The sequence below is a fragment of the Acomys russatus genome, chromosome 3 (assembly GCF_903995435.1).
Source record: "Acomys russatus chromosome 3, mAcoRus1.1, whole genome shotgun sequence".
In the NCBI taxonomy this organism is placed as follows: domain Eukaryota; kingdom Metazoa; phylum Chordata; class Mammalia; order Rodentia; family Muridae; genus Acomys; species Acomys russatus.
In genome coordinates this window covers 50,392,551-50,416,319 of record NC_067139.1, presented here as the reverse complement: position 1 = coordinate 50,416,319, position 23,769 = coordinate 50,392,551, and the positions used below count along the sequence as shown (strand labels likewise).

Here is a 23,769-nt window from a genome sequence, read left to right as displayed (position 1 = left end):
TCCCAATACATTGAATTTATTTATCAAAATAAATGCACATTATCCACAATATGACAGATTCTAACTTTTACAAAATTATTCTAATACTTAACACATTGGGATAGATGCAAGGGAAAGTGATATTTATTGAAATTTAAATAGATTTTGTTTAATAAAAGTTTATAGATATGATAGGCTTTGAAATCAAATACATTGGAATCCACTGTTGATACTTCTACTTACTAGTTATATATTCCTAGTAAGTAACAGACAGTTGGCAGGGCACCTGCCATGTGGCAGGCTTTAGAAAAATCCTATCATATCTATTTTAAGGAAGATGAAAAAGGCCAAGGTGGATAACTATTTTTAATCATACCAATAGAACTCCTTTCTAAGCAAGTCCCTCCACTCTCTAGGCTCTGAGTCCTTATCTGTTTTATAGTAAGGGTGACTTCTCTTATTTGAGAAGTACATGCAATGCAGTGCCAGCATACAAGGATTGTAGGGTTATGAAATTTAAGTCTAAATATTTTTAGTTATAAAAAAAAAAACTGCATCATGGGGATGGAAAGATGGTTCAATGGCTAAGAGCACTTGTAGCTCTTGCGGAGGGCCCACCCGTAGCTCCAGTTCCAGGGGACCTAACACCCTCTTCTGAACCAAGTATGCATACAGTGCATATACATGCATGCAGCTAAAACACTCAAGACACATAAAATAAATAAATCTAAAAAAATTTAAACTTTAAAATTTAAGAATTTATTTTTGTTCATGTGTATGTGTCTGTGTGATACTTCATTGTATATGGGAGCCTATGGAGGCCAGAGATGGTGATAGGGGACATATGAGAACTGTCTAACATGAATCAAAAGAATTGATTTTGGAATCCTCTGAAAAAGAAGTGAGTGCTCTTAATTGCTGAGCCGTTTCTCTAAGTCCCCATATCTAGAATTTCATTTGTTTAAATATTGCTAATTATCAAAGAGTAAAGTGACAAATTAAAAGCAAAACACAACACTTGGGGGACCTGAGATTGCTTTGAATGGTAACTTTTCATCTCTAGAATCTGTACTACACCAAAGTAAGCACAAAATGAGGATGTTTTACTTTTCTAGTCAGTGATCAAATTTAAAGCAATATCAGAACTGCAATAGTAGTAATCAGAAACAATTGTTTTCTTTTTAGTATATGTTTGTTCATATCTCATGTTAAAGCCAAGTGCTATACCACTGAGCATATCCACAACATAATATTACTTTTTTAACATATAAGTTAGCAGAAATAAAATATCCCTCTATTTTTAAAATATCTATTTTATGAATTAAGTCACTATATACTACGGTACTTAAAAGATCAAAAAAGGTACCTGAAGCAACAGCACAAAAAAGTTTTAAAAATTCTATCAAGCAAGTAATATAACACACTTGTTCACACTTATTCCTACAGATTCTAATTATAACACAAGTCATGGGCAGGAAAATTAAATAATGAAACAATAATACTAACATAATTAAGAATCTGAAATAATGAAGTAACTAAAAAGTAGGATCATGCAATAGTAGTGGCTGTTTACCTTTGGTACTCAAAAACCAGACATTCACTCTGCTGTCATTAATTTAATTTTAGTACCTTAAGAGACAATTTTTAAAAGGTTTCATTTTAAATATTTTCTCCACTTTTTCTTTTTAAATTAGAATTCCACTAACATAAAACATTGAAATTTCTTACAATCTAAAGGAAGTCAAAATACCATATTAAATCATATCTATATATTGGCCTTACCTCTTTTCAGAAAAAAAAATCAATAGCATAGTCAGAAGTCAGATAAGAAACTTGAGCCAATAGAAAGCATTATAATATAATTTATTAAAAAATGAACTCCATAGTATTTATATCCATCTACACTAGAGAGAGCTTTTCCTTATAACTTGATCACAACTTGAATTATAAATACACTAATATAAAGTTAAAGAAAAATTCTGATCTCTTCTTCACCTTTTACCTAAGATCAAGTGTAGGAAAATTCTGATGTAATTAAAATAAAAAAAGAATTTCATTATTATTTCAAAAACATTATTCTTCCAAATATATCTTATTCATTTTAAAAATTGTTTATTTATTTAGCAGGACTGGGGACTGAACTTAAGCCTTGCATATTCTAGGCCAATGCACTGAGCTATATCCCCAGCCTGAAATATATATTGAATAGAAATTTAACATACATCCAATTCTTCAACAAATGCTGCTAAATCTTCTTTCCACAGATCTGAAGGAGATTTCCTTTTGAGATCATTAACCTCTCGCCCCTACAATTAAAAAAAAAAAGTAGTACAGTTTAACATTTAATAGTTTTTAAATGTGTAAAGGATAAATCAAAATACTTAGTTTTGGAAAAAAGAAAATCAAAGATATGGATAATACTGAAATAGTTCCAAATTATTTAACCCACAAAAGTTCATACTTTTGTATCTCTCTGTTTAATGAGTTCTTCAACTTTTTCTTTAGTAAGAGACCATAGAGACATATTTAAAATATAATTAAAATCAGGGCCTGAAGGAGTTCCTGAGTCAGAGGAACTATCATCATGTTGGTTTTGTGTGTCTTCCTCTTCTGTTGCCTGTTAAAAATAATAAATTTTATATTAAAGTCCATTATAATACCAAGTCAGCATTTTTAATTTCACTGAATATCAGGCTTAAATGCTATACTGTTAGTGCAACACCTTCAGGGTCATAGGAGTTATTTAACAATACCATCAAGATGGTCTATAAACCCTATTTCCTATGTTTTAAAAGCACTTAAGATTTTAAAATATATAATAAAATTTTCAGAAGGAATGATATATTCTATCCTTATTTACTCCGAATTTAATGTAAAGTTAATTGCTTTCCTAAGTCCCAAAGTGAAAAGATTTGTCACTTTTATACTGGTCAGTAAATGAACATGAAACCATTAAATAAATCTCTCACAAAAATGTTTTAATAGTTATAAAAAGATACATAATAAGCTATATTTGCTCACTGAAGATTAATTTTAATAAAAATCCCCTATTACCATAGGGATTATTCAAATGGGAACTCAGAAAATAAGCTGATTAAAGACTAAGGTGATGATTTAACATAGAGAGATTTTTCTGAAGTTTCACTCAGGAAAACAATTGCAATTTAGGAAAGCTTCTTAGGCTAATACTATGTTTCAAATTACAATAAACTCAATAAAAATAATTTTAGGTGGCATTATCTTCAATGTTTTTAAGACAAAGACATTAAAAAAATTAAACTAAAGATGTCATTAAAAATGACAAAGATACTCTAACAAACAAAAGCTTAAAAACAAAACAGGTTTACAATTAAAACCATGGAAGGAAAATAATGTATACCTACAAAGATAGGTCTGAGTGTACTTTAGAAATAAAATTATAAAATTTGGAAGTACAAATCAAGATACCTCATGACAAATGAAACTATAAACTCAATTAACAGTTTATAGATGAACAGCTGATAGATGATTAAGTCCTAGAAAACGTATAATAGACTGTTCTACAATTTTTTTTAAAAATCCTCACTAAACAGTGTATTGCTGTGGAACTACGGGGCTCCTGGGTAATTTGCCCACAATAACCAGATATTAGAGCACAGTCCAGTTCGGCCTAAAACTCATACTTCAGAAGTTCATTTCATCTAGGTTTTCATGATACCAGAAGCATTATTAGGGAGCAGTCTAAGAGTGTGTGTGTGTGTGTGTGTGTGTGTGTGTGTGTGTGTGTGTGTGTGTGTGTGTGTGTGTGTGTGTGTCTGTGTGCGCGCGCGCGCGCGCGCACCTACTAACAATATATAACTGAGGGCACTTTTAGAAATCGAGAAAAAGTGAACTTTCCCATGTTGAATGATAGATTTTGCAGTATAAGAAATAATCTTTTATGTAGCTGTTTTTTAAATTCTATTTCTCTTTACCAAAACTCTAGAGGCTCTGGTAAGAACCACTCCTTTTGGTACCTGAACTCCTTATTCCCTTCCAGTGTACACTTAGCAACAATGTTGCAAAACCTTCCTTAGTGTTAATGCAAGTACTGAAAGCAAGCTAGCTTTTATGCGTGAATTCTGCTTCTACTAGAAGGGCATTCTGAAACCAAGACACCCTTATATTTTAAAACTGAGTGAGCACTGAATTCACTAACTTATTAGGCAGTTTTTAAAAATATAATTTAAACCAACAATAACATAGAAGTTCAAGAAGGATATAAAGCACAATTTGGAGTTCAGCAATACAATAAATCACAGCTAGATGAAAAGAATGTGCTCCATTCATATTGTAAAAACTGTTCATCTTGTCCTGTCCTGCTTCATTAAAAAAAAGTAAATAAGCCTATTGTCTTGATATTACATAATTTGTTTTAATTTTACTCACTTTAACATAGTGACTTCAAAATTGAGAAGAGCTTAATGTGAATAAAAGCAGTATTTTGATACAGATTGATAAAAAATATAAAAACCTACGGTTGAGAACTCTAAACTGCAAGGAAATTTAACATATCAGTTCACAGAATATCACACAATTTTAACTCTTTTAAACACTGTTCACATTACTATCTTATATACACAAATTTATTTCAGAGTCTAAAAATATCAATCATTGCTTTTTTTTCTAACTTTTTAACATTTCTGTTCTCAGTCACAATGTTGTTCTGCCTTTTTTAAAAATGCCTTTTATCATTATAATATTAAGAAATTAACACTTGAGGGGACTCTTAAGGTTTAAATGCTTCATTCATTGAATTAATACAACTATTATCTGAAATGGACAACTTAATTATAATGTTACAATTTTGGACCAAAAGTCTCAACACAGACAAAGCACATGCTTAGTGTTAGTGACTACAACAAAGACCTGTTGTCTCTCATCTTTCCAGCCCCAACCACAATTAGACCACGCAAATGGTGACAAGATGCCACACTGTCATCACAGACTGGACAATGGAATGATTTTAAGGGCTACCAGTCTGGATCTCAGATAGTATGGATGTACCTCATAGAAACCACCATGACAAATTAAACTTCTTAATGGCAGACTCAAAGAAAAGATCAAGGAGACTGAGCTGCCTTCTCCACCACGAAGTCATTGCTAAAGGCCCTGGGGGAGAGGTGTGCATGGTGGTGGATGTGCACTGTAAATCCCTGGGCTGTGCCTGCTCTGTGGGTTAGCAGAAGCCTTCAGTCTCCAAAGAGCCAGCTTAGCGCCTTTATCAGTTCTAAACTGAAGCTTCGAGTGTTGGGGATTTTGTTTGTTTTGGAAGTTGCTTTCAGAGCTTCTCTGAGTGTCTTTTTCTGCAAGTGATTACCTTTTCTTGTGCTTCTTTCCACGCTTTCACTGGGTCAGATTCATAACCTCTCTGGACTAACATTTGAATCAAATCTTTCTTTGACCTATTCTCTATGTGAGGGAAAAATAAAATTAGGATCAAGAAAAGAGATCAATTTGTATTTGCTTATATTCTACTGATAAAAATGTCTTCTATTAATAAAGACTTTCCATTTAACTACTGCTCAAATATTTAAAGGTTATGCCTTACCTATAGTAATTTTCCCTTGTATTTTCTCTAAAATGAAACGGGCTTGATTATTAAGCTTGGTAGACTCTGCTCCCAACATTCCTACAAGCCATTCCTTCCGTAAACCATAATAACTTAATCGTAAATCAAAGAATTCTTTCAGAATATCTTGCACAGTTTCATATTTCTTCAGACATCCCATATGATCAAAGAGTACCTATGTAAATACAAAGTTTTTTCTTTAAATTCAATAAATTTGTACTGACATTTTAACTTATATATTATATACAGTACTGAAAATAACTCTAAGGTGAATATACACTACCCCTGAAGCCCACTGAAACAAATCAAAATTATTAAAAACATTTCTATAAATATTTCTTTAGTGACATGAATTTGATTAATACAATTATCAAAAACAGTAAAGTTTAAAAATAGTAAAAATTTTGGGAGTAAAAAAATTTTAAACATTTCTTAGTGGGCTAGAGTAATGGTTCAGTGGTTAAAAGTGTATACGCTCTTGCAGAAGACCTGAGTTGGATGCCCATCACCCAGAAGAACAAAATTTAATCCCTGGATTTTTTAGCATTCAAGTTTGTTGCTGTCAGTCTTGTTATGATTATTCAATGCATGACCATTTAAGAAAGATTAACTAATATATTACCATGGAATTGCAAGTAAGAGTAGTTTGAAGTTTGAAAACTTTATGTAGTCCAGCAGCTTCTGCTTGTGCAAGTTTCTCTTCTGTCATTTTCACCACAAATTTCACAGTTGTATCTGTATGATATTCTTTGTAATCAGAAATTAGTGCTGGTGTTTTATCTGTTCCATTAAGCATAGGTTCTAGGACCTGCTCCTTGTACACCTACAAAACAGTAAGTGTTTTTACAATACATTATCATGCTCTCATCAGTCACATAACCTTAAAAAAACCCTCAATTTCTATAAGGGCAAAAAGGAAAATTTTATCTTTGTTGTTTCTGTTCATCACAACAAAGGTATTACATGAGGATATGCTTGATGGTGAGGAAAGATCTCCAAGGTCATGGCTCTCGTTCTGATCTACTTAGACTCCAAAGGGTACCACAAATCTACAGGCATTAGGAAAATGACATTTGCAAGACCTAGTAGAGAGGCATGCCATGTAGATTTATAGCAACTAACACTGATGTGAATTTACTGAACATATTTTTATATAGGCCTACAATATTTCTCTTTCTATACCTTTTGTTTTCATAACAAACACAAAGATACAATCTCATCTTTTAAAACAAATAAAAAGAAGCATCACTTAATGCAGTGGTTCTCAATCTTCCTAATGCTGGGGTAATCCCACCTATAAAATTATTTTGTTTCTACTTCATAACTCTAATTTTGCTACTATTATGAATTATAATATAAATATGTGTTTTCTGATGGTCTTAGTCAAGCCCTATGAAAGGATCATTCAAGCCCCAAAGGAGCCATGACCCACAGGTTGAAAACCACTGACCTAAAGTAAAACATACTACTTTTTTACATATATTTAAAAACTTGAAAATTCACAACAAAAACTCAAATACAAGGATAAAAAGTAAATACAAAATCAAACCCTATACATACATAGAACAAACAATTAGGTGGATTACTTGTTCCACAAAGAATAAAGCAAATGCCCTGCTCACTCAGTTTTACTAACCTGTGTCCAAGTTCTAACTGGAAGTTCTGTAATCTCCACTGTATTTCTGTCAACCACAAAAATCTCACCACTGACAGCATACTGGTTCTGACCAAGTTCCTGGATGGTGCCTTTGAAGTTTTTATAGTTCGGAAGCTGCAGGGGAAACAGAATTAACCTGAGTTTGCCTTTGCTCTTGAGTGATAGTATCCCTCTAAATAGCCCTCAGCACATGGTCTTCTGATGTAGTAGGTTAATATGTCTGAAACTAAACTACTCATCCTCACTTGTTACTCACTGAGCACCTTGATCTTGAACTCATAGTTAATATAATCTAAACACCTAATTGTCTCAACATTTTTCAGTCTTCCTAGACTCTCTTTTTCAGTCTATTGCCCCAAATTGCTTCCATGTTGGCTTAATATCCTTTAAATTCAAACTCCTTTTGATTCTCATGGAATGTCTTGTAGAGTTTGTCTGATTCCAACTGAACTTTCTAATTTTTTCTAATGATTTTTTTCCTGTAAAACCACTATTTTTCTCCCATGTTGCCTGATGATTCTGAATCTTACACTATCTGCTATCATCTAATTAGTTTGAATGTTCCCCAAGGTTTCATATGAACATGTAATTACCACTGTCAGAAATCTGAGTGTGGTTTTTACAATTAAGGCTTTTGGTGAAAGGTTAGGATTAGGGAAAGGTGGAGACCCATGACTGAATCCTAGTATCTATGTAAGAAGAGAGGCCAGAAAGGTAGTTGTACACACACACACACACACACACACACACACACACACACACACACACACACATACACACATACACACATACACACACTTCTTGTTTCTCACCTAAGCCTGTGCTGCCAGAGGGCTCTGCCAGCATGAAAAGCCAACACTAGATGAAGCCTCCAGAATTATGAAGTAAAATGAGCCTCTTTCCCTCAAAAAAGGAGCCTGCCTCAGGTATTTCATTGTAATAACAGAAAAGACTATCTATGATCTCTGACACATACTCAGCTCCCCACTTTATTTAACAATATGAACTTACTCATCCTCAAATCACAACAGGGTATTTCCTCTTCTAAAATCTGTATGTACTCTTGCCACTAAGAAGTTCAATATATATCACAGGACATTCTGTGCATACTGAATACCTTTGATCACTGTAAATTTCAAGCCCTAATATCTTCTCCTGACAAGACATTAACTTTGGAAAACAAAGGCATAACTCTTCAAGTCACTTCTTCATACAGGGCCATGTGATAGTAGGCATATAGGAAGCATATACTAATACAATACACTAGCTCATTATTCTCAAATGTATCTAAAACTGTTTAAATAAAATACTATCACAGAAATTATTTCGAGCTTGGAAACTTAGTAAGTAAGACTGTTTGCTGCATATGCATGTAGGACCTAAGTTCAAATCCCCAGTATTCATATAAAAAGCAAGGCATAGCTGCATATACCAGTTATTCCAGCAAAGGGAGGAAGAAGCAGGCAGATACCAGGATCTCACTGGCTGGCCATCTTAGCTCAAATAACCAGCTTCCAGTTTTGTGAGACACCTGGTCCCAAAGCAGTAAGACAGTGAAAAGGTAAGGCACTCAATACCCTCTTCTGGCTTCTACAGTATACAGGTAAGTATATATCATATATGCCATGATACAGACATTTTTCACAGCTTGATACTTTAGTACAAAAACAAAGCTACATATGAGTGTAACAAGACTATAGTTCAGAGATTTTGAAGCCTGAAGTATAAGGTATTATAAAATTTCAATAAACAGTTTCTCCCCATAAAAACTTATCCCCAGACTTATTTATATCTCTCAGGTAAGCAAATATGAATTTATATCCTAATAGGATGCTGTCTATAACAGCTTTAAAATAAAAAAACTGTTATTTTTCTAAGTGGAATAAACCTTGTTCTTTATTCATTATTAGTTAAGTAAACAACATAAGCCATAAAAACTCACCATGGGATGAGGGTCCAAACCATCTAGCATCCTCCTGACATTGTTCACAATTTCTCTAGCATCATAGTTGGGCAGTTTACAAGCCCATCCAGTCCCAATGCCCTCAGCACCATTAATCAAAACCATGGGGATTATGGGAATATACCACTCAGGCTCTACACGTTGATTATCATCATAAAGGAACTTAAGCAAGTTATCATCTACAGCTGGGAAAAGTAGTCTTGCCAGAGAGCTAACAAAAGGAAACAGAAGAATATTTCTCTGAGAAATGAAATAAGAACTGATTTTGACCACATATAATAAAATTCACCTAACAGTACAAAAGACATATTTTTCTCAAGCACAAGTCATAATATAAAGAGTTCTTATTAACTTAGATATTTACTTACTTTAAGTGCTTTAATATTGTTAAATAACTTTGTAAGAAGTGCCAATTTTCTGAGTAAAATATCTAACCCATTTTCAGCCAAAAGAATAAAATTAAGTGCAAAAATGTGTATATTTATTAGTACTGATTTTTATCAGGAATATATAAAAATTAAGGCTAAAAGACTTTATGTTGCTTATGATCAAATAATTTAAAATACTCACCCTGAGTATAATAACTAAACGATCATCTCTAGAGCTCCACTATTACAATTCTACTAAACTTTCATTTGATATAAGAAACTTCGAATTGAACTTTATGTCAGTAAGTTAGAAAATTATTTACCTTAACATTGTGAAAATATAACGAGGGCTTGCAGCATCTTTGCCACCATGAAGCCGAGTTCCAAACTGGCCAATGGGCTGAAGCAAGTTAATGTTGTTACTGCCCACAAAATTTTGAGCCAAATTCACAATAGTCATCATCAACGCTTGCTACAGAATGGGAAAAACATCAGAATAGAATATTAATAACGTAAGTTTTTTTTTTTTTTTTTTGGAACAATGCCTCAATATGTATTATAATCTAAACTCTAAATTCTATTGCATTTTCAAAGACCTCATAAAAACTATTATAAATAATTATCATTTGACATGCCAATAATTACAATTCTTAGTTGACTCCATTCTTTTTTTTAATTAATTATTTATTTATTCACTCTACATCTTCATTGTAGCCCCCTTCCTTCCTCTCCTCCTGGTCCCACCCTCCCTCTCTCTCTTCCCCCATCCTCCCTCCAGTTCCAAGCCACCCCAGAATATCAGGACTGAGTATCCTTTCCCTCTTTGGCCTGGAGAGGCACTCTTGCCAGGGGGAAGTGATCAAATAGGCAACAGAGTCCATGTCAAAAAAACAGCCCTGCTCCTCTTACTAGGGAATCCATATGAAGCCTAAGCTGCCCATTGGCTACATCTGTGTAGGGAGCCTAGGTCCAGTCCATGCATGGTCCTTGGTTGGTGTTTCAGTCTCCACAGGGCTCTCTGGGCCCTAGTTAGTTGGCATTCTTGGTCTTCTTGTGGAGCTACTGTCATCTACAGGTCCTTCTATCCTTCCCCTGACTCTTCCACAAGACTCCCTGCTATGGACACTTTGCTTGTTCTCTCCTGAAATCATGGCATCTTTTCCTTTAGTTGTTATTGATGTGTGTATTTGTGTTTGTGCATGTGCGTGTGTGGGCGCCTAAATACATAAATGCAGCCTACTCAGACTGTGTAATGTATAGTGTTCCTTATATGTATATGATTTCGGGGCTAGCCATATAGTGCTGGATAACAACTAAGAGTCATATAGTTAGAAAAATTATGATACCCTATGAGAATATATAGGGGGAGGTAATCCCCCTCAGGAACAGTCATAGGGGAGGGGAATAATGGGAAAATGGGGGGGGGGGGAGGAATGGGAGGATACAAGGGATGGGATAAACATTGAGATGTAACAAGAATAAATTAATAAAAAAAATAAAATAAAATAAAATAAAAAAAAAAAAAGAAAAATTATTTCTCATTCTCTCAACATTCACAAGGTTTTGTTTGTTTGTTTGTTTTGTTTTGGGGGGGTTGATGGTTATTCTTTGTTTTCAACTGAAATTACTCTGAAATTAACTAAATCCCAAGTGGCTGGGTATACCTATAAGGGGGGCTTGAGAGAATAAATGGAGATGGGAAATATATAATTATATTTAAGCTATATAGCTATATAATATATATATTAACTCAAAGCCCACTGTCCCATCTCTCATGCTGCAGTATCCACATGTGCATATACTTATATTCATTTTATATTTTGAAAATTTTATAAAAACGAAGAGATACTGTATTTTTATATTATGTGCAACATAATGCACTACAATACATGTATTTATGGAATGAAAAGGCTCCATGTGCTCCGCCCAATGTTTGGAGGAAGGAAAACACCAATCCACCCACAAAAACATCTACCCAAAATTTACCCTGCCTACAAGACAGGAAGAGATAAAGTTAAAGACGAGATTGAGGGAATGTCCAGCCAATGCCTGGCCCAACCTGAGAACCACCTTGTGGGAGAGAGCTAGCCCCAGACATTATTAACAATATTCTGCTAGGCTTGCAGATGGGAGCCTAGCATAGCTGGCCTCTGAAAGGCTCTACCCAGCAATGATCAAAAAAGTTGACTCCGTTCTTAATGCTTACTTCTCCATGATGATAAGCAGACATTTCAGCAACAGATCCAGCCAGCTGTGCAACTTTTACTTCACGCTTATCATTCCTCTTGAAACAGGTAAATAAAACTTTCCGTTGGCCTGGTTTGAAGCCTATTTTTAAAAAGAGCAACCTCCTTTTAAAATACTTTTAAAGCCACTTTTAAAATATTGTTATTGCATGAATCTTAAGTCTCGCTTTCTTTCTCCATATCACCTTCATGACTAAGCTCTGATAGGTCATGTAACCTACACTGATCTTCCATAAAGTGTGTTAACCTATCTTCTCTGTCATTTATATATTTTATAAATAAGATACTTCATAATATCAGCTCTCTTAGTGGCAACACTACATGTTTGGGAGAGGGAAAAAAAAGACATTTATAGTTCCAAAAGAATACCAATTAAAGATCTTCTAGACTTAAAGAACTGTCCAGAAGTGGTATACTTTTTCCACTAGAGTCTCTATTTTATGTGACTTATGCCAGCAGTAACATAAGTATTAGCAAGCAAACAGCTTGATAGTTTCTATTATTGGATCTGTAGTCAGGCAACTGCTTACAAACGTTTACTGTAGTAGTTAAGAACCTATGGTAATCTGGATACTCATGCCATGTGAATAATCAAATTACTAAGCCAGTTTCAATGTCCTAGAAGTAATTAATATAACTTTTCTAATAACCTCAGTCCTAAGATTATATGAGATTATGTGCTGCCTTGACCTCCTTGTTTGAGACCAATGCACACAGCAATAACCTTATGCTGACTGTTGCATCTGTCATTGTGAAGCCAGGGCATGAAAGAAATAAGATAATAATATATGGCTACTTCTTTGAAATTTCCATAATGTAACCAAGGAATCAAAATTAGCACAGATAACAAGAAGTAGATAAGAAGTAGCATAGACGTTCAGGCATCTGAGACCAACTTTACTGAAGGAGTACTTCACAGAAGGAAGACAATCTCAGGCTAGACATGACGGGTGGACAAAGCTGCTATTATATGAAAAGCCAAGCAACACAAAGGTGAGCAAATTTGCCATGACTTATATAATTGGGGGTAAGGTAGTTCTAAATAGGAAAATCAGTTCTAATATAAAGTTTCTAAATGTTTCAAGTTAAACTATTTATTAATTATAAATTATTTAAATTAGGTGTTAATGAGACATAAAGCCAATTTATATATATTTTCTTAATTTGTTCACTTTACATCTCAATTGTCATAAAGACATTTTTAAAACTTATTCTCTGATAAATATTTAGACAAAATTCTACTTTACTTCATTTTCAATTTTTCAATTTTAGAAATTACTTGAACAACAACCAAAGAAAAGCTTTAAAGATTGGCCTTAATATTCCTGGGGGGAGGGGGGGACGCAAAGGAATAGAAAAGACTTTAGCCTCCCCCTACCCAACCCCCAACATATCTGCCTCAAAAACTTTAAGCTCTTTTGAATCAATTTTCTATGTTTTGTAAGATTTCAAGTAAGAGTTTTAAATGGAGCATAGATTTTGATACTATAATTAAGAATTTAAAGTAGGCCATAAGGGTGGCCTGGAGTAGACACAGTTAAGCCACACAGAACATGCAAGGGTTCCAAAGACTTTTCCACAGGTTACTCACCATCCACCAGAGATGGTATAGACCGCTCATTGTCCGAGTTGGAGAAAAGAATCAGTTCCTTGTTGATGAAATCATTGTATGTCAAATGCTTTGTTGCTGTACCATATAAAAATTGCTAGGAGAAAGGTCACATAGCAACACTGTCACTCTTACTGCAGGAGCCTTAGTCTCACCTCCTTTCCCCAGATCACCTTCATGACTAACCTCTGGTAAGCCATGTAACCTTCGCTGTCTCCGATCCTCCATAAAGTTTGTTAACCATTCTTTTCTGTCATCAATCTTCTTCTTACTAAATGCCTGAAGAAGTCCAAGTAATAATGCTATACATTAAAATTAGTTTTATTATAAAACTTAAATTTATAAATGGTAAATAACTCTGGAAAACTAAAGTGGTTCTCCTAATTTTTAATCAAAATTATATTTGAGCTGAGTCTATTAAAGAAACAATAAAGCCAAGAAGAAAACAAAATTCAATACTTTAAGTACTATACTTTCAAAAAAGGCATCACACAAAACTAGCTCTAGAAGGAAATGTATAGCTAGAAGGGAGTAGCTAAACAAATTTTTCTTTCATTAGCATACTTACCAAAGTAATGGCAGCATCATCTTCAGGGCCAGCATATCGAAACAAAATGCGATGCCTTTCCATATCAGCAAAATATTCCTTTGCTTCTTTAGCTGTACTGGTACCCAATCCTGTATAATTTAATATAAAACAGGGTCACAAATAACAATGACTATTCAAACCATCAAATGAAAAACTTATAGGGAAAGTCATTAAACTATTACTAATTGATCAAGTTTATCTCAAACCAAGTACATGCCTCCTGACTTAAATACACAATATTACATATTAAAAATTGTTTCTGTCAAACAACTCTAACTCAAATGTGATCACATTCTGATTTAAGTATCAAGTAATGAAAAATAAGCAGAAAATAACTTGCTACATATTAAATGAAACTAAAGGAGTACAATGGGGAAAATAAATTTATACAGAACAACTTCCTTAATGAATTAAAATGAGAAAATATGAAAAGGGAAACATTCATAAAATATGAAAAAGTTACACTCAGAGATTTAAGAGACCCAGATATCTTGACTTAAAATATTAAATATACAATATATTGAAGTAATCATGAAAAATTTTAACATTGGTTGGATTTTTAATTATATTAAAGAATATAGATATTTGTTTAGATGCATATTAAAGTACTGACAGTTGAAATACTATAATGTCTAGAAGTAATTTCAAATTAACATGAGCTGTACGAAAGACTAAATGAGATGAAAATAGTGATTATTAAAATACATAAGTAGTTCCAATCTTACAAAATATTTGTGTGCATACTTGTGCACGTGATAAAGCAAAGCGCTAAAAAGAAATTCTGTAACTTTATTATTATTTATTGAAGTTTACATTTTTCTTACAGAATCTTCTATGAAAAAAAATTTCAGTCAGCATCAAACTGCTGGTTTTAAAATCTAAAATACAAACTTTCAAGGAATTTGTATTACTCTCATAAAATAGATTACATAAGCAGATATTTCATAAAACTTAGACATTAAAGTACAAACCTTTGTAGTACTTTATTTTCCAGGCTTTCTGGTTTTCTATGTGTTTTTTCCACTCATCAAATTCAGGAATACTATAAAAGGAAAGTTCCTGCTTATTTTTGCTTGCCTTAAATTAATTAAAAAAGAAAAATAAATTAGTTCTGCTGCTAACACTTAAGAAAAGTGCAAAATTAAAACAATGCAAGCAGTACCTTTACAATGGGAGTAATGAATTCTTCAAGAAAACCATGCTTTAAAAGTGATGGCCAATTGTGATGAATAAAATTGATTAGCAAGCCTTTGATGTGAGAACCATCTTGATCCTAGATAAATGCAAAGTAAAAAGTGCCATAATTTTATAAAAATACCTTTAAGCAAATTTTAAAATGTATAAATGAAGCCAAGGCAAAATTCCATTCAAATTGTAGATAAGTATTTTATGAAATAGTATAGATTAGATGACTGTCACTTAAAATACGGGAATAGTTAACAATACACTGAATATACTTGTCCTTACATAATGAACATTATCGTTATACATGTTGTACGGTGTACCATATTACAAAACACTTAAAGGTAGAAAACTCAAAACATGGCCATAACCTCACTTCACTGGGTAATGGAAGAGGAAGTCCATTGAGTAAAGGTACTTATATGTCTTCTTATGACATGAAAGCTGCAAAAACTCTGTTTAAAACTATATAGCGACATTTTCTGCTGAATTTCTCACAAATGCTTTTACATTTTAAGAGATAATGTTGGTTACATATAAAGTTCTCCCTTTTCGGTATTCTGGTTCTCTCTTGATTACTGCTGCTTTAAAGTCCTCCTTGGTTTTGTGCATCCCAACTTAAGCCAAGATGTGCCAATAGTAACTACCAACCCTACTAGGTCACTGTTTCTCACTTAGAGATGCCACCATTTCATTCCTCTTTCTACACAGGCTTAGTCGCTATGATACAACACTGTGTCCTATTCTTTTCATACTTGTTGCATTTCAAGAACATTCTTAAATTACCAATAAGATTAGTATCTCCCCCAAAATTAAGTAATATAAAATGAGCTTCATGTGCAGATTTCCATATAACAATGTGTCCTCTAGAAGCACATAATAACTTTCCCCTTTGCTATTTCCTGAAACAATTACCAAAAGTCAATCTAAAGGTTAAAGTGGTAGCTCAGTGGTAAAATATTTGTCCTTGGTCCAGCATGCATTCATACATTCATACAGACAGACAGACATCCCTATATACATATATGAATAAGATAATTTGAAGATATGAACTGTAAATATGTAATAACGTTTAAGCCAACCTGATCAGTCATAATCATGATCTTTCCATAACGTAAGGTTTTCAGAGATTCTGCATCATCATAACTCTTCTTGTATTGCAAACCAACAATTTTAATAATATTGTTTATTTCTGCATTTTCCATAATCTATACAAAAAGAAAAACATTAAAAGTATTTTTAAGTTGCTGATATATGAAAAGTGAGTCTGAACCTACATTTGAAATCTTAGCAAAATGTTATGAGTACCTATGGGAATGAACACTAACCTGCTTATGAGATGCTTCTCGTACATTGAGAATTTTACCCCTGAGTGGGAAGACTCCATATCTGTCCCTCCCAATCACACCTAATCCAGATACAGCTAGAGATTTGGCAGAATCCCCCTCTGTTAATATCAATGTACACTCCAGGGAATGTTTACCACCTGAAAAATATTATAAATTATATATATTTTAAGATCCTTACTTTACTGATGAGAAAAATATAGCCAGAATAATTAATTATCATAACAATAATAACGGAAGACTAACAACAGTCACCTTATATCATGCTTTGTGAAGTTTACATTATAAACTGTAAATTGTAAATTCACTATATTGAATTTTCAACCTCTTAAAATAGTAATAAATAGTCCATGAAGAAGTTTCTCCCTTCTTCCCTTCCTTTTTTTCTCTATGTATTATGGTGCATACGCCCTCATGTGGAGACCACAGCAGGACATGAGCTGCTGTCCTCTATTCCCCTTCATCTTTTGATACCCTTGAGACAGAAAACTTTCACTGAACCAGAAGCTCACAGGGTCAGCTAGGCTGAGCAGTCAGCAAGCTCTTGGGATCAACTTGCATCCATACCCAAGCTCTGTCCCACAGAGCTGGGCTTATAGACACACACAGCCATACCCAGCTTTGTCCATGGGTGCTGGGGATTCAAACTTAGGTCCTCATACTAGCACTGCCTGCACGTTTACCCACTGAGCCATTTCCCTAGCCCCACATGAAGCAATTTCAATTTTACTCTAAACAGAAAAACATGGTATAAATTAAATTTTTCTGTAACGGAATAAAGGTTAAACTTAAAATCTTTAAAACTTGATTTGACTCTTACCAGCATCATTGGCATCATCCAGTTTGGGAATGCCTTTGATTTTACTGTACTTTACTGATGAACACTTCTTATTCAGCTGAGTCTGGGCCTTAAATTTTACCCAGTTCAATATGCTTTCTACAATGCCACAATTAGAGGCCTTTAAAAAAATTAAACGAAGGTCAGTGGTAGATAATAGTTCATAAATTCACGTAAAATTTATAGAAATGTCTACAACAGCCAGAATGCAAGCAGTTTGAAGACAAAATTATGATGATTATAAGATATTCTAGCAAATTTTACTCAATGGCAGTAAAATTGGATTATAATTAGTAAAACTAACTCAGGCAACCATACAATGATCTAAAATACTGAAAGACAAACACGGGGGAAATCCTGTTATCGTAAACTTCATGAATATGGATGGCTCGAATAAGGCTCTTACTACAAGTTAACATAGTAAAAGCTTAATGACCTCATTAATTTACTAATTGACAAATTCAGACACTGACATCTCTAATATCCTTCAATAAAATGCAAATCCTAAAACCTTATAAGGAAAAAAATACTGATGTGAAAATCACATTAGGATAACTTGAAAACTCATGCAAACAAAGACTTCACCTAACACACTGTTTATAATTTGCAATGAATTGGTATGTGATAAGATGACAAGCCGTTTCCCTAAAAGACCTAAGTAGTTGAATTCCAAGTCCCCTTGTCCCCACACCACCCCACCATCCCAGAAAAAAAAAAGATTGATTGATTTATTGTAGATGAGTGCTCTATCTGCATGTACACCTGCATGCCAGAAGAGGACAGTATTGGATAATGTTATAGATGGTCATGAGCCACCATGTGGTTGCTAGAAATTGAACGCAGGACCTCTGGAAGAGCAGACAGTGCTCCTAACCACTGAGCCATCTCTCCAGCCCCAATTCCAAGTCTTAAAACCTTTTTAAAAATCATCTTTATTGCTGTGGTTTCAGGCATATAAAATAGTTTTTAGCCATTTTAATAATAACAAAAAAGGGACTTATGCTAAATCTAGACTTGACTCATCTAAATGAAACAATATAATATCTACAACCAAATCACTCTGTAGGAGCAATTGTTAAGATGGCAGAAGGCTATAATATACTTTGAGCTCAGAAGTCATTATAAGTATTCAGTAAGTTCCAAAGCTAGAACTGAAAAAGCCAATTTCACTTTTATTTCTTGACCCTCTCTTTGAAAACCTAATGAGGATTAAAAAACCACATTCTCCATGGCAACTATACTCTATTCCCCCTCCACACTATAAACTTCCAAAGAATGGGGAGAAGAAAAGGGGCAACATTACACATAGACACACACACACACACACACACACACACACACACACACAGATGGACAGACAAATATGATAAAGATGATTTTTGGTAGTTGATTACATGATTACTGTCAAACAACTTTAAAGGCATCACATAGATATTTAGTAAATGTTTATGTGGTGGTAGTACTAACGTGGGAACTGAATGAAATCCTGAGTAGTGTACAACATGTTACAAGAAGCCAATAGTGGCTATAAAATTCAGTTGGAAATCCAAGATTTATTATTTACTTGTACCCTCATTTTAGAAAAAATTTGAATAGTCAAAATAAATATTTGCAATTTCAAGTGCAATTTGTAATCATCTGAAAATATATTTTGTATATATGTAGGATATACATCAATAGGTTAATTTGAACAAAAGAGTAGATAGATGAAAACAGAAGACTGTGAGGCTCCACATGTCTGGCAGTGGAAAGCTGGACTGTTGCCACAGCCAACACAAAGCTAACCCATTTTCCAATATAATTCCCTACCTTCGTGCTTGACAGAACAATAATTTAGTGAATCAATGTGATCAACACTTTAAAATTAACAGAGTGAAGCATATTAGCTCATAATATAAGCATGTCTATACCCATAGTTACTATAATAAAAGAGAGACTTTAGTCACAATAAAATTTAAAAATTAAACCTATTTACTCTGTTCTCAATAATTCAGGGGGAAAAAGTTTAACTTACTGCTTTAAAAAATTTTTCTGATAGTTGACATTTGGACCCAAAACTTTTGGGCTGCAGAGTCATGTTCTCCTTAGTTTGAGAATCAAAGGTTGGATTTTCAATAAGACAATTAATAAAAACCCATATGTGGTTTTTAACCTGTGAAAAACACAACAAAAACTGTCAACACCAAAGCAGGCATGATGTGGTAACTCAGTGGAATATATAAAAGTATCACCTACTTGAAATGGCTTCACTGACACACCAGCTTTGTTCTTTTTCTTAACTACTTCAATCAGCTTACCAACAACTTGATCTACTACATAATCCACATGCCGTCCACCCTGCAGAGGAAAAAGCACAGAATAGAAAATCTTCTATAGCCAGAGGATCTAACAACTTGGTAGCCTCAGTATACCTATTTCCTATAGGAGCATGTATCTGAAAATGATAGTGAGGATTTAAAAAGATATTTTAGGCCATAGTGTCAATAAACTATCTTTTGTAATTTTTCCTCATTCCACATCTAACGTCAGGTCTATGGAGTTTCCTAATACTCAAAGCAATTCCTCTGATTATCTGAACACCAAATGCGTGTTCAAGAACGTAAATGATATGACTCAGTTTGCACAGATCCTACACGTTACCTAGTGGCTCAGTCCCTCAGGATTGCCTTCAACTTTCAAGCTCCCCTGAGCTTCTATCCTGCAGAAGAATCACATGTCCCACTCAGATTTGACAATTTGATAAAATGGTTCATAGAACTCAGAAACACATTTCACTTTCCTTTAAGAGTTTATCATTAATGAAAAATTAATTTTCCCCAAGAGTGCCTCATTAGGGACATAAACCATTCTTAGGGCAGGCCCCATGCCCAGCCAGATGGCCAACACAAAACAAACTCAATGGCACTTTTAGAGGTTCTTTTTTATTTTTACTTTAAATGTCTTTTGCATATATATTATGGTTTCCAATTTTGTATTTTTCTGGGATTTCTCTGTGTATGAATGTGTGTCTCTGCATCTAAATGTATTTCTTGTGGTTTTTCATTGGCTCTTTTCTTCTATTTGCTTTGTCCTATTCCAATTTGTTGGTTTTTTAAAAGATTTATTTATTTATTATATATACAGTGTTATGCCTGCATGTAAACCTGTCTGCCAGAAGAGGGCACCAGATCTCATTATAGACGGCTGAGAGCCACCATATGGTTGCTGGGAATTGAACTCAGGACCTTTGGAAGAGAAGCCATGCTCTTAACCTCTGAGCCATCTCTCCAGCTCTGTTTTTATTTTGTCATATTTTATCATTATTTTTAGAGTGAGAGAAAGAAAGGGATGTAGATTAGGGTAGAAGGAGGAATGGGAGAATGTAGGAGGAGTTGAGGGAAGAAAAACTGTAATTAGAATATATTGTAAGAAAAAAATCTATTTTAAGCCCCGCGGTGGTAGCATATGCTTTTAATCCAGCACTTGAGAGGCATAGGCAGGTGGATCCCTGTGAGTTGAAGGCCAGCCTGGTCTACAAAGCAAGTCTAGGACAGCCAAGGATACACGGAAAAACCCTGTCTCGAAAAACCAAAGATAGGAGAAAGAGAGAGAGAGAGAGAGAGAGAGAGAGAGAGAGAGAGAGAGAGAGAGAGAGAGAGAGAATATGGAAAAAGTCCATTTCAATTTTTAAAAATTAACAACAAAAATAGAACTCATGAAAAAGCCATGATATGTATAGGATAAGGTACAGGGAAGAAGTCCACATAGCTTCTTTGTTTCGTTTTGTTTTATTATATGTATACAATGCTCTGTCTGCATTTACACCTGCAGGCCAGAAGAGGGCATCAGATCACATTATAGATGGTTGTGAGCCACCATGTTGTTGCTGGGAATTGAACTCAGGACCTCTAGAAGAGCAGTCAGTGCTCTTAACCTCTGAGCCATCTCTCCAGGCCCCTCCATGTAGCTTCTTAATCTCCAGCAATATCACCCCCTCTTCTGTAGTATATTTTACTTGGGATATCACTGAACACTACTGCTTATGGTTTTTTGTTTGGCTGGTTTTTGTTATATGCAAGAGTGTGCTACATCCTCCAAGATTTTTTTTAAAAGGACACACAAGCCACTTAACTCAGTTCCAACCAATGATATTTTAGCAAAAGATGGCAATTTAGCTTAATACCATTTTCCTCTCTCTAGAACTTGGAACTGGGGTTAGAAATTCAATAGTGTTTGAGGACAGGAAACAAAGCTACATGCCATAGGTGATAGAAAAGACAGACAGGAAAAACAAGAGGCCCCAATGATATTATGGCACAACATAGTAGCAATTTAAAAGTGTCTGTCGCCAGTTCCTGTGAGAAATGAGAGGGAAAAAAAATAAAACCTTTAAATAAAGTTTTAAATCACTGTCTAATTAACAGAATACAATCATTATTAGATTAAATTTTTGTTGAAAAAAGGTTCTTTATTATTTTTTTTTAAAAAAGAATGAAACAAGAGTCACACACCACTGCTTTAAGTTAGTCTACAGTATATGTTTGCATCACTCACTTCTTTATATATCTTCAGTGAATAATCCTTTAATTTATTTATTTATTCGTTCATATACTTTGCAGAGCTCTGGATTAAAGTCAGAGCCTAAGACATGCTAAGTGAACATTCTACTACATGGCTACACACACAGCCAATCAGTGCCCTTAGGTAAGAAGAATTCTGTTTCACTTTGAAATCCAAAGCCTGCAGAAGAGGCTTCAAGCTCCTTAAAATAGCAAATAACATGTTCTACAGCCTGACTCCTCAAAAAGCTCCCTTATTATTCTCTACCGTACTCTAAACTCTGAATACAAAGTAACAAGTCTTATTAATTTAAACTTCATAAGATATGTTCAATAATAAGCACTAAGCATAGTGACTTATAAATGTACATTTAAACACTTTTAACACAGCTATTTAATAAAATAACTTCCATTTTCATGAGTCAATTTTAACATACCTAAGCCAGATACTTTTGTTGTTTTTGTTTATTTCATTGTTTAAAGTGCTGTTTTACCAATGACTTGGAAACCAAGAATCTGGACACTTACCTTTGTAGTGGCAATACTATTCACAAAGCTGATTTGCTGGAAACCCTTTTCACTCAAGGTGAGACAAACATCCCATCTTTCATTTGCAAGTTCATGAATAACTTTGAGGGCTACCCCAGTCTCATCCAATTTGTCTTTTACATAAAGGTCTACATAGCTACGAAATCCATTTACCTATTAATTTATAAAACAAAGAACAATCACTCATAGGTCAATAGGATAAAATATAGTCATTAGATATTTCCCTTACTCCTATTCTCATTTATAGCAGCTTTTACCCAATATGCAAGCCATCAAGCATTCTCTTCTTGAGGCCTGTTCTTAGAGCATTCATTTGTGTATGTACTTTATGAAGATGAGAAAAGATGGCTAATTAGGTAAATTATTATAAAGTCTTTCATAAAACTAATATTTTGCAAATAGCAAACATGACCTTCTAGCATGAGTTCAGACATGAGAAAAATTAAAACAAAAGACATCTGTATCCTTATGGAAAACAGCTAACCAAATAAATTAACAATTTTCACAAGCCCAGCTAAGAATTGAGTCTGAAATAAGTGCCATTTTGATGTCTGGAGAGAGAGACACATACTGAAGAAAATCACAGAATCTCAGAATTAACTAGAGCAGAAGTTTAATAAAATGCCAAAAACCTTGAACTGTTTTAACTAATCAATACTGGAACAATGCAAGCATGAGAAGCTCCTAAGGGCTGGGCTGGGAGGGGCTCCTATCCCAGCAAGTTTTCTCTCCAGGATCCGCATCAAGTCTCCACATGGAAAACACAGAAAGGATCAAGACGTGCATAAACACCCTGAAACCAACCTGTAGGGAATAAGCTCAATGTGCAAAGACTAAGATTTACTCAGACAGGAAAGAGCTCTTCTCTTACATGCTTCCCTCAGACTAATAAGCCTCTAACAGAAGCAGTGACACCGAACACAGACCATCTCTGCCAGGCAGCTGGAAGACATGAACAATGAAGAACGGAAAGAACACAGTCTAACTCTTGAATAGATTAAAACAAGTCCAAAAAATAAAAATAAAAATAGCCTATTTACCTCACTATCTACTGCTTTACACAACACAAAGCCTTCCATAAATACTTTCAGGAATATAAAAAATAATTTTTTAATTGAAAATAAAGTAGTCATCAGAAACAGTTCAGATGGAGCTACACAGATGGTTAGGAGCACTTCTGCTCTGGAAGAGGACAAAGAATGTAGGTTCAATTCCCAGCACCATATAAAAGGTCACCATCATCAGTAATTCCAGTTTCAGGTGATCTTCTGGCTTCCACAGGCAACACACACACACACACACGCACACACACACA

The 23,769-nt window shown here is 34.2% G+C and overlaps 1 protein-coding gene across 2 annotated transcripts in view; it reads right to left on the bottom strand.

The window, feature by feature from the left end:
* Top2b (DNA topoisomerase II beta) overlaps positions 1–23,769 on the bottom strand; it is a 64,270-nt gene that overhangs the window by 14,527 nt on the left and 25,974 nt on the right. For both annotated transcript variants that reach the window (XM_051140089.1, XM_051140078.1), the window contains exons 8-27: positions 22,434–22,607; positions 19,603–19,704; positions 19,382–19,519; positions 17,350–17,488; positions 16,512–16,669; positions 16,266–16,391; positions 15,164–15,274; positions 14,973–15,078; positions 13,981–14,090; positions 13,599–13,691; positions 13,395–13,509; positions 11,764–11,885; positions 9,881–10,029; positions 9,169–9,400; positions 7,206–7,340; positions 6,192–6,392; positions 5,549–5,744; positions 5,318–5,409; positions 2,441–2,596; positions 2,202–2,285 (exon numbers count right to left, since the gene is read on the bottom strand). In XM_051140089.1, coding sequence (XP_050996046.1) covers positions 2,202–2,285; positions 2,441–2,596; positions 5,318–5,409; positions 5,549–5,744; positions 6,192–6,392; positions 7,206–7,340; positions 9,169–9,400; positions 9,881–10,029; positions 11,764–11,885; positions 13,395–13,509; positions 13,599–13,691; positions 13,981–14,090; positions 14,973–15,078; positions 15,164–15,274; positions 16,266–16,391; positions 16,512–16,669; positions 17,350–17,488; positions 19,382–19,519; positions 19,603–19,704; positions 22,434–22,607 — 2,739 coding nt within the window. The remainder of the gene's footprint in view (positions 1–2,201; positions 2,286–2,440; positions 2,597–5,317; positions 5,410–5,548; positions 5,745–6,191; positions 6,393–7,205; positions 7,341–9,168; positions 9,401–9,880; positions 10,030–11,763; positions 11,886–13,394; positions 13,510–13,598; positions 13,692–13,980; positions 14,091–14,972; positions 15,079–15,163; positions 15,275–16,265; positions 16,392–16,511; positions 16,670–17,349; positions 17,489–19,381; positions 19,520–19,602; positions 19,705–22,433; positions 22,608–23,769) is intronic.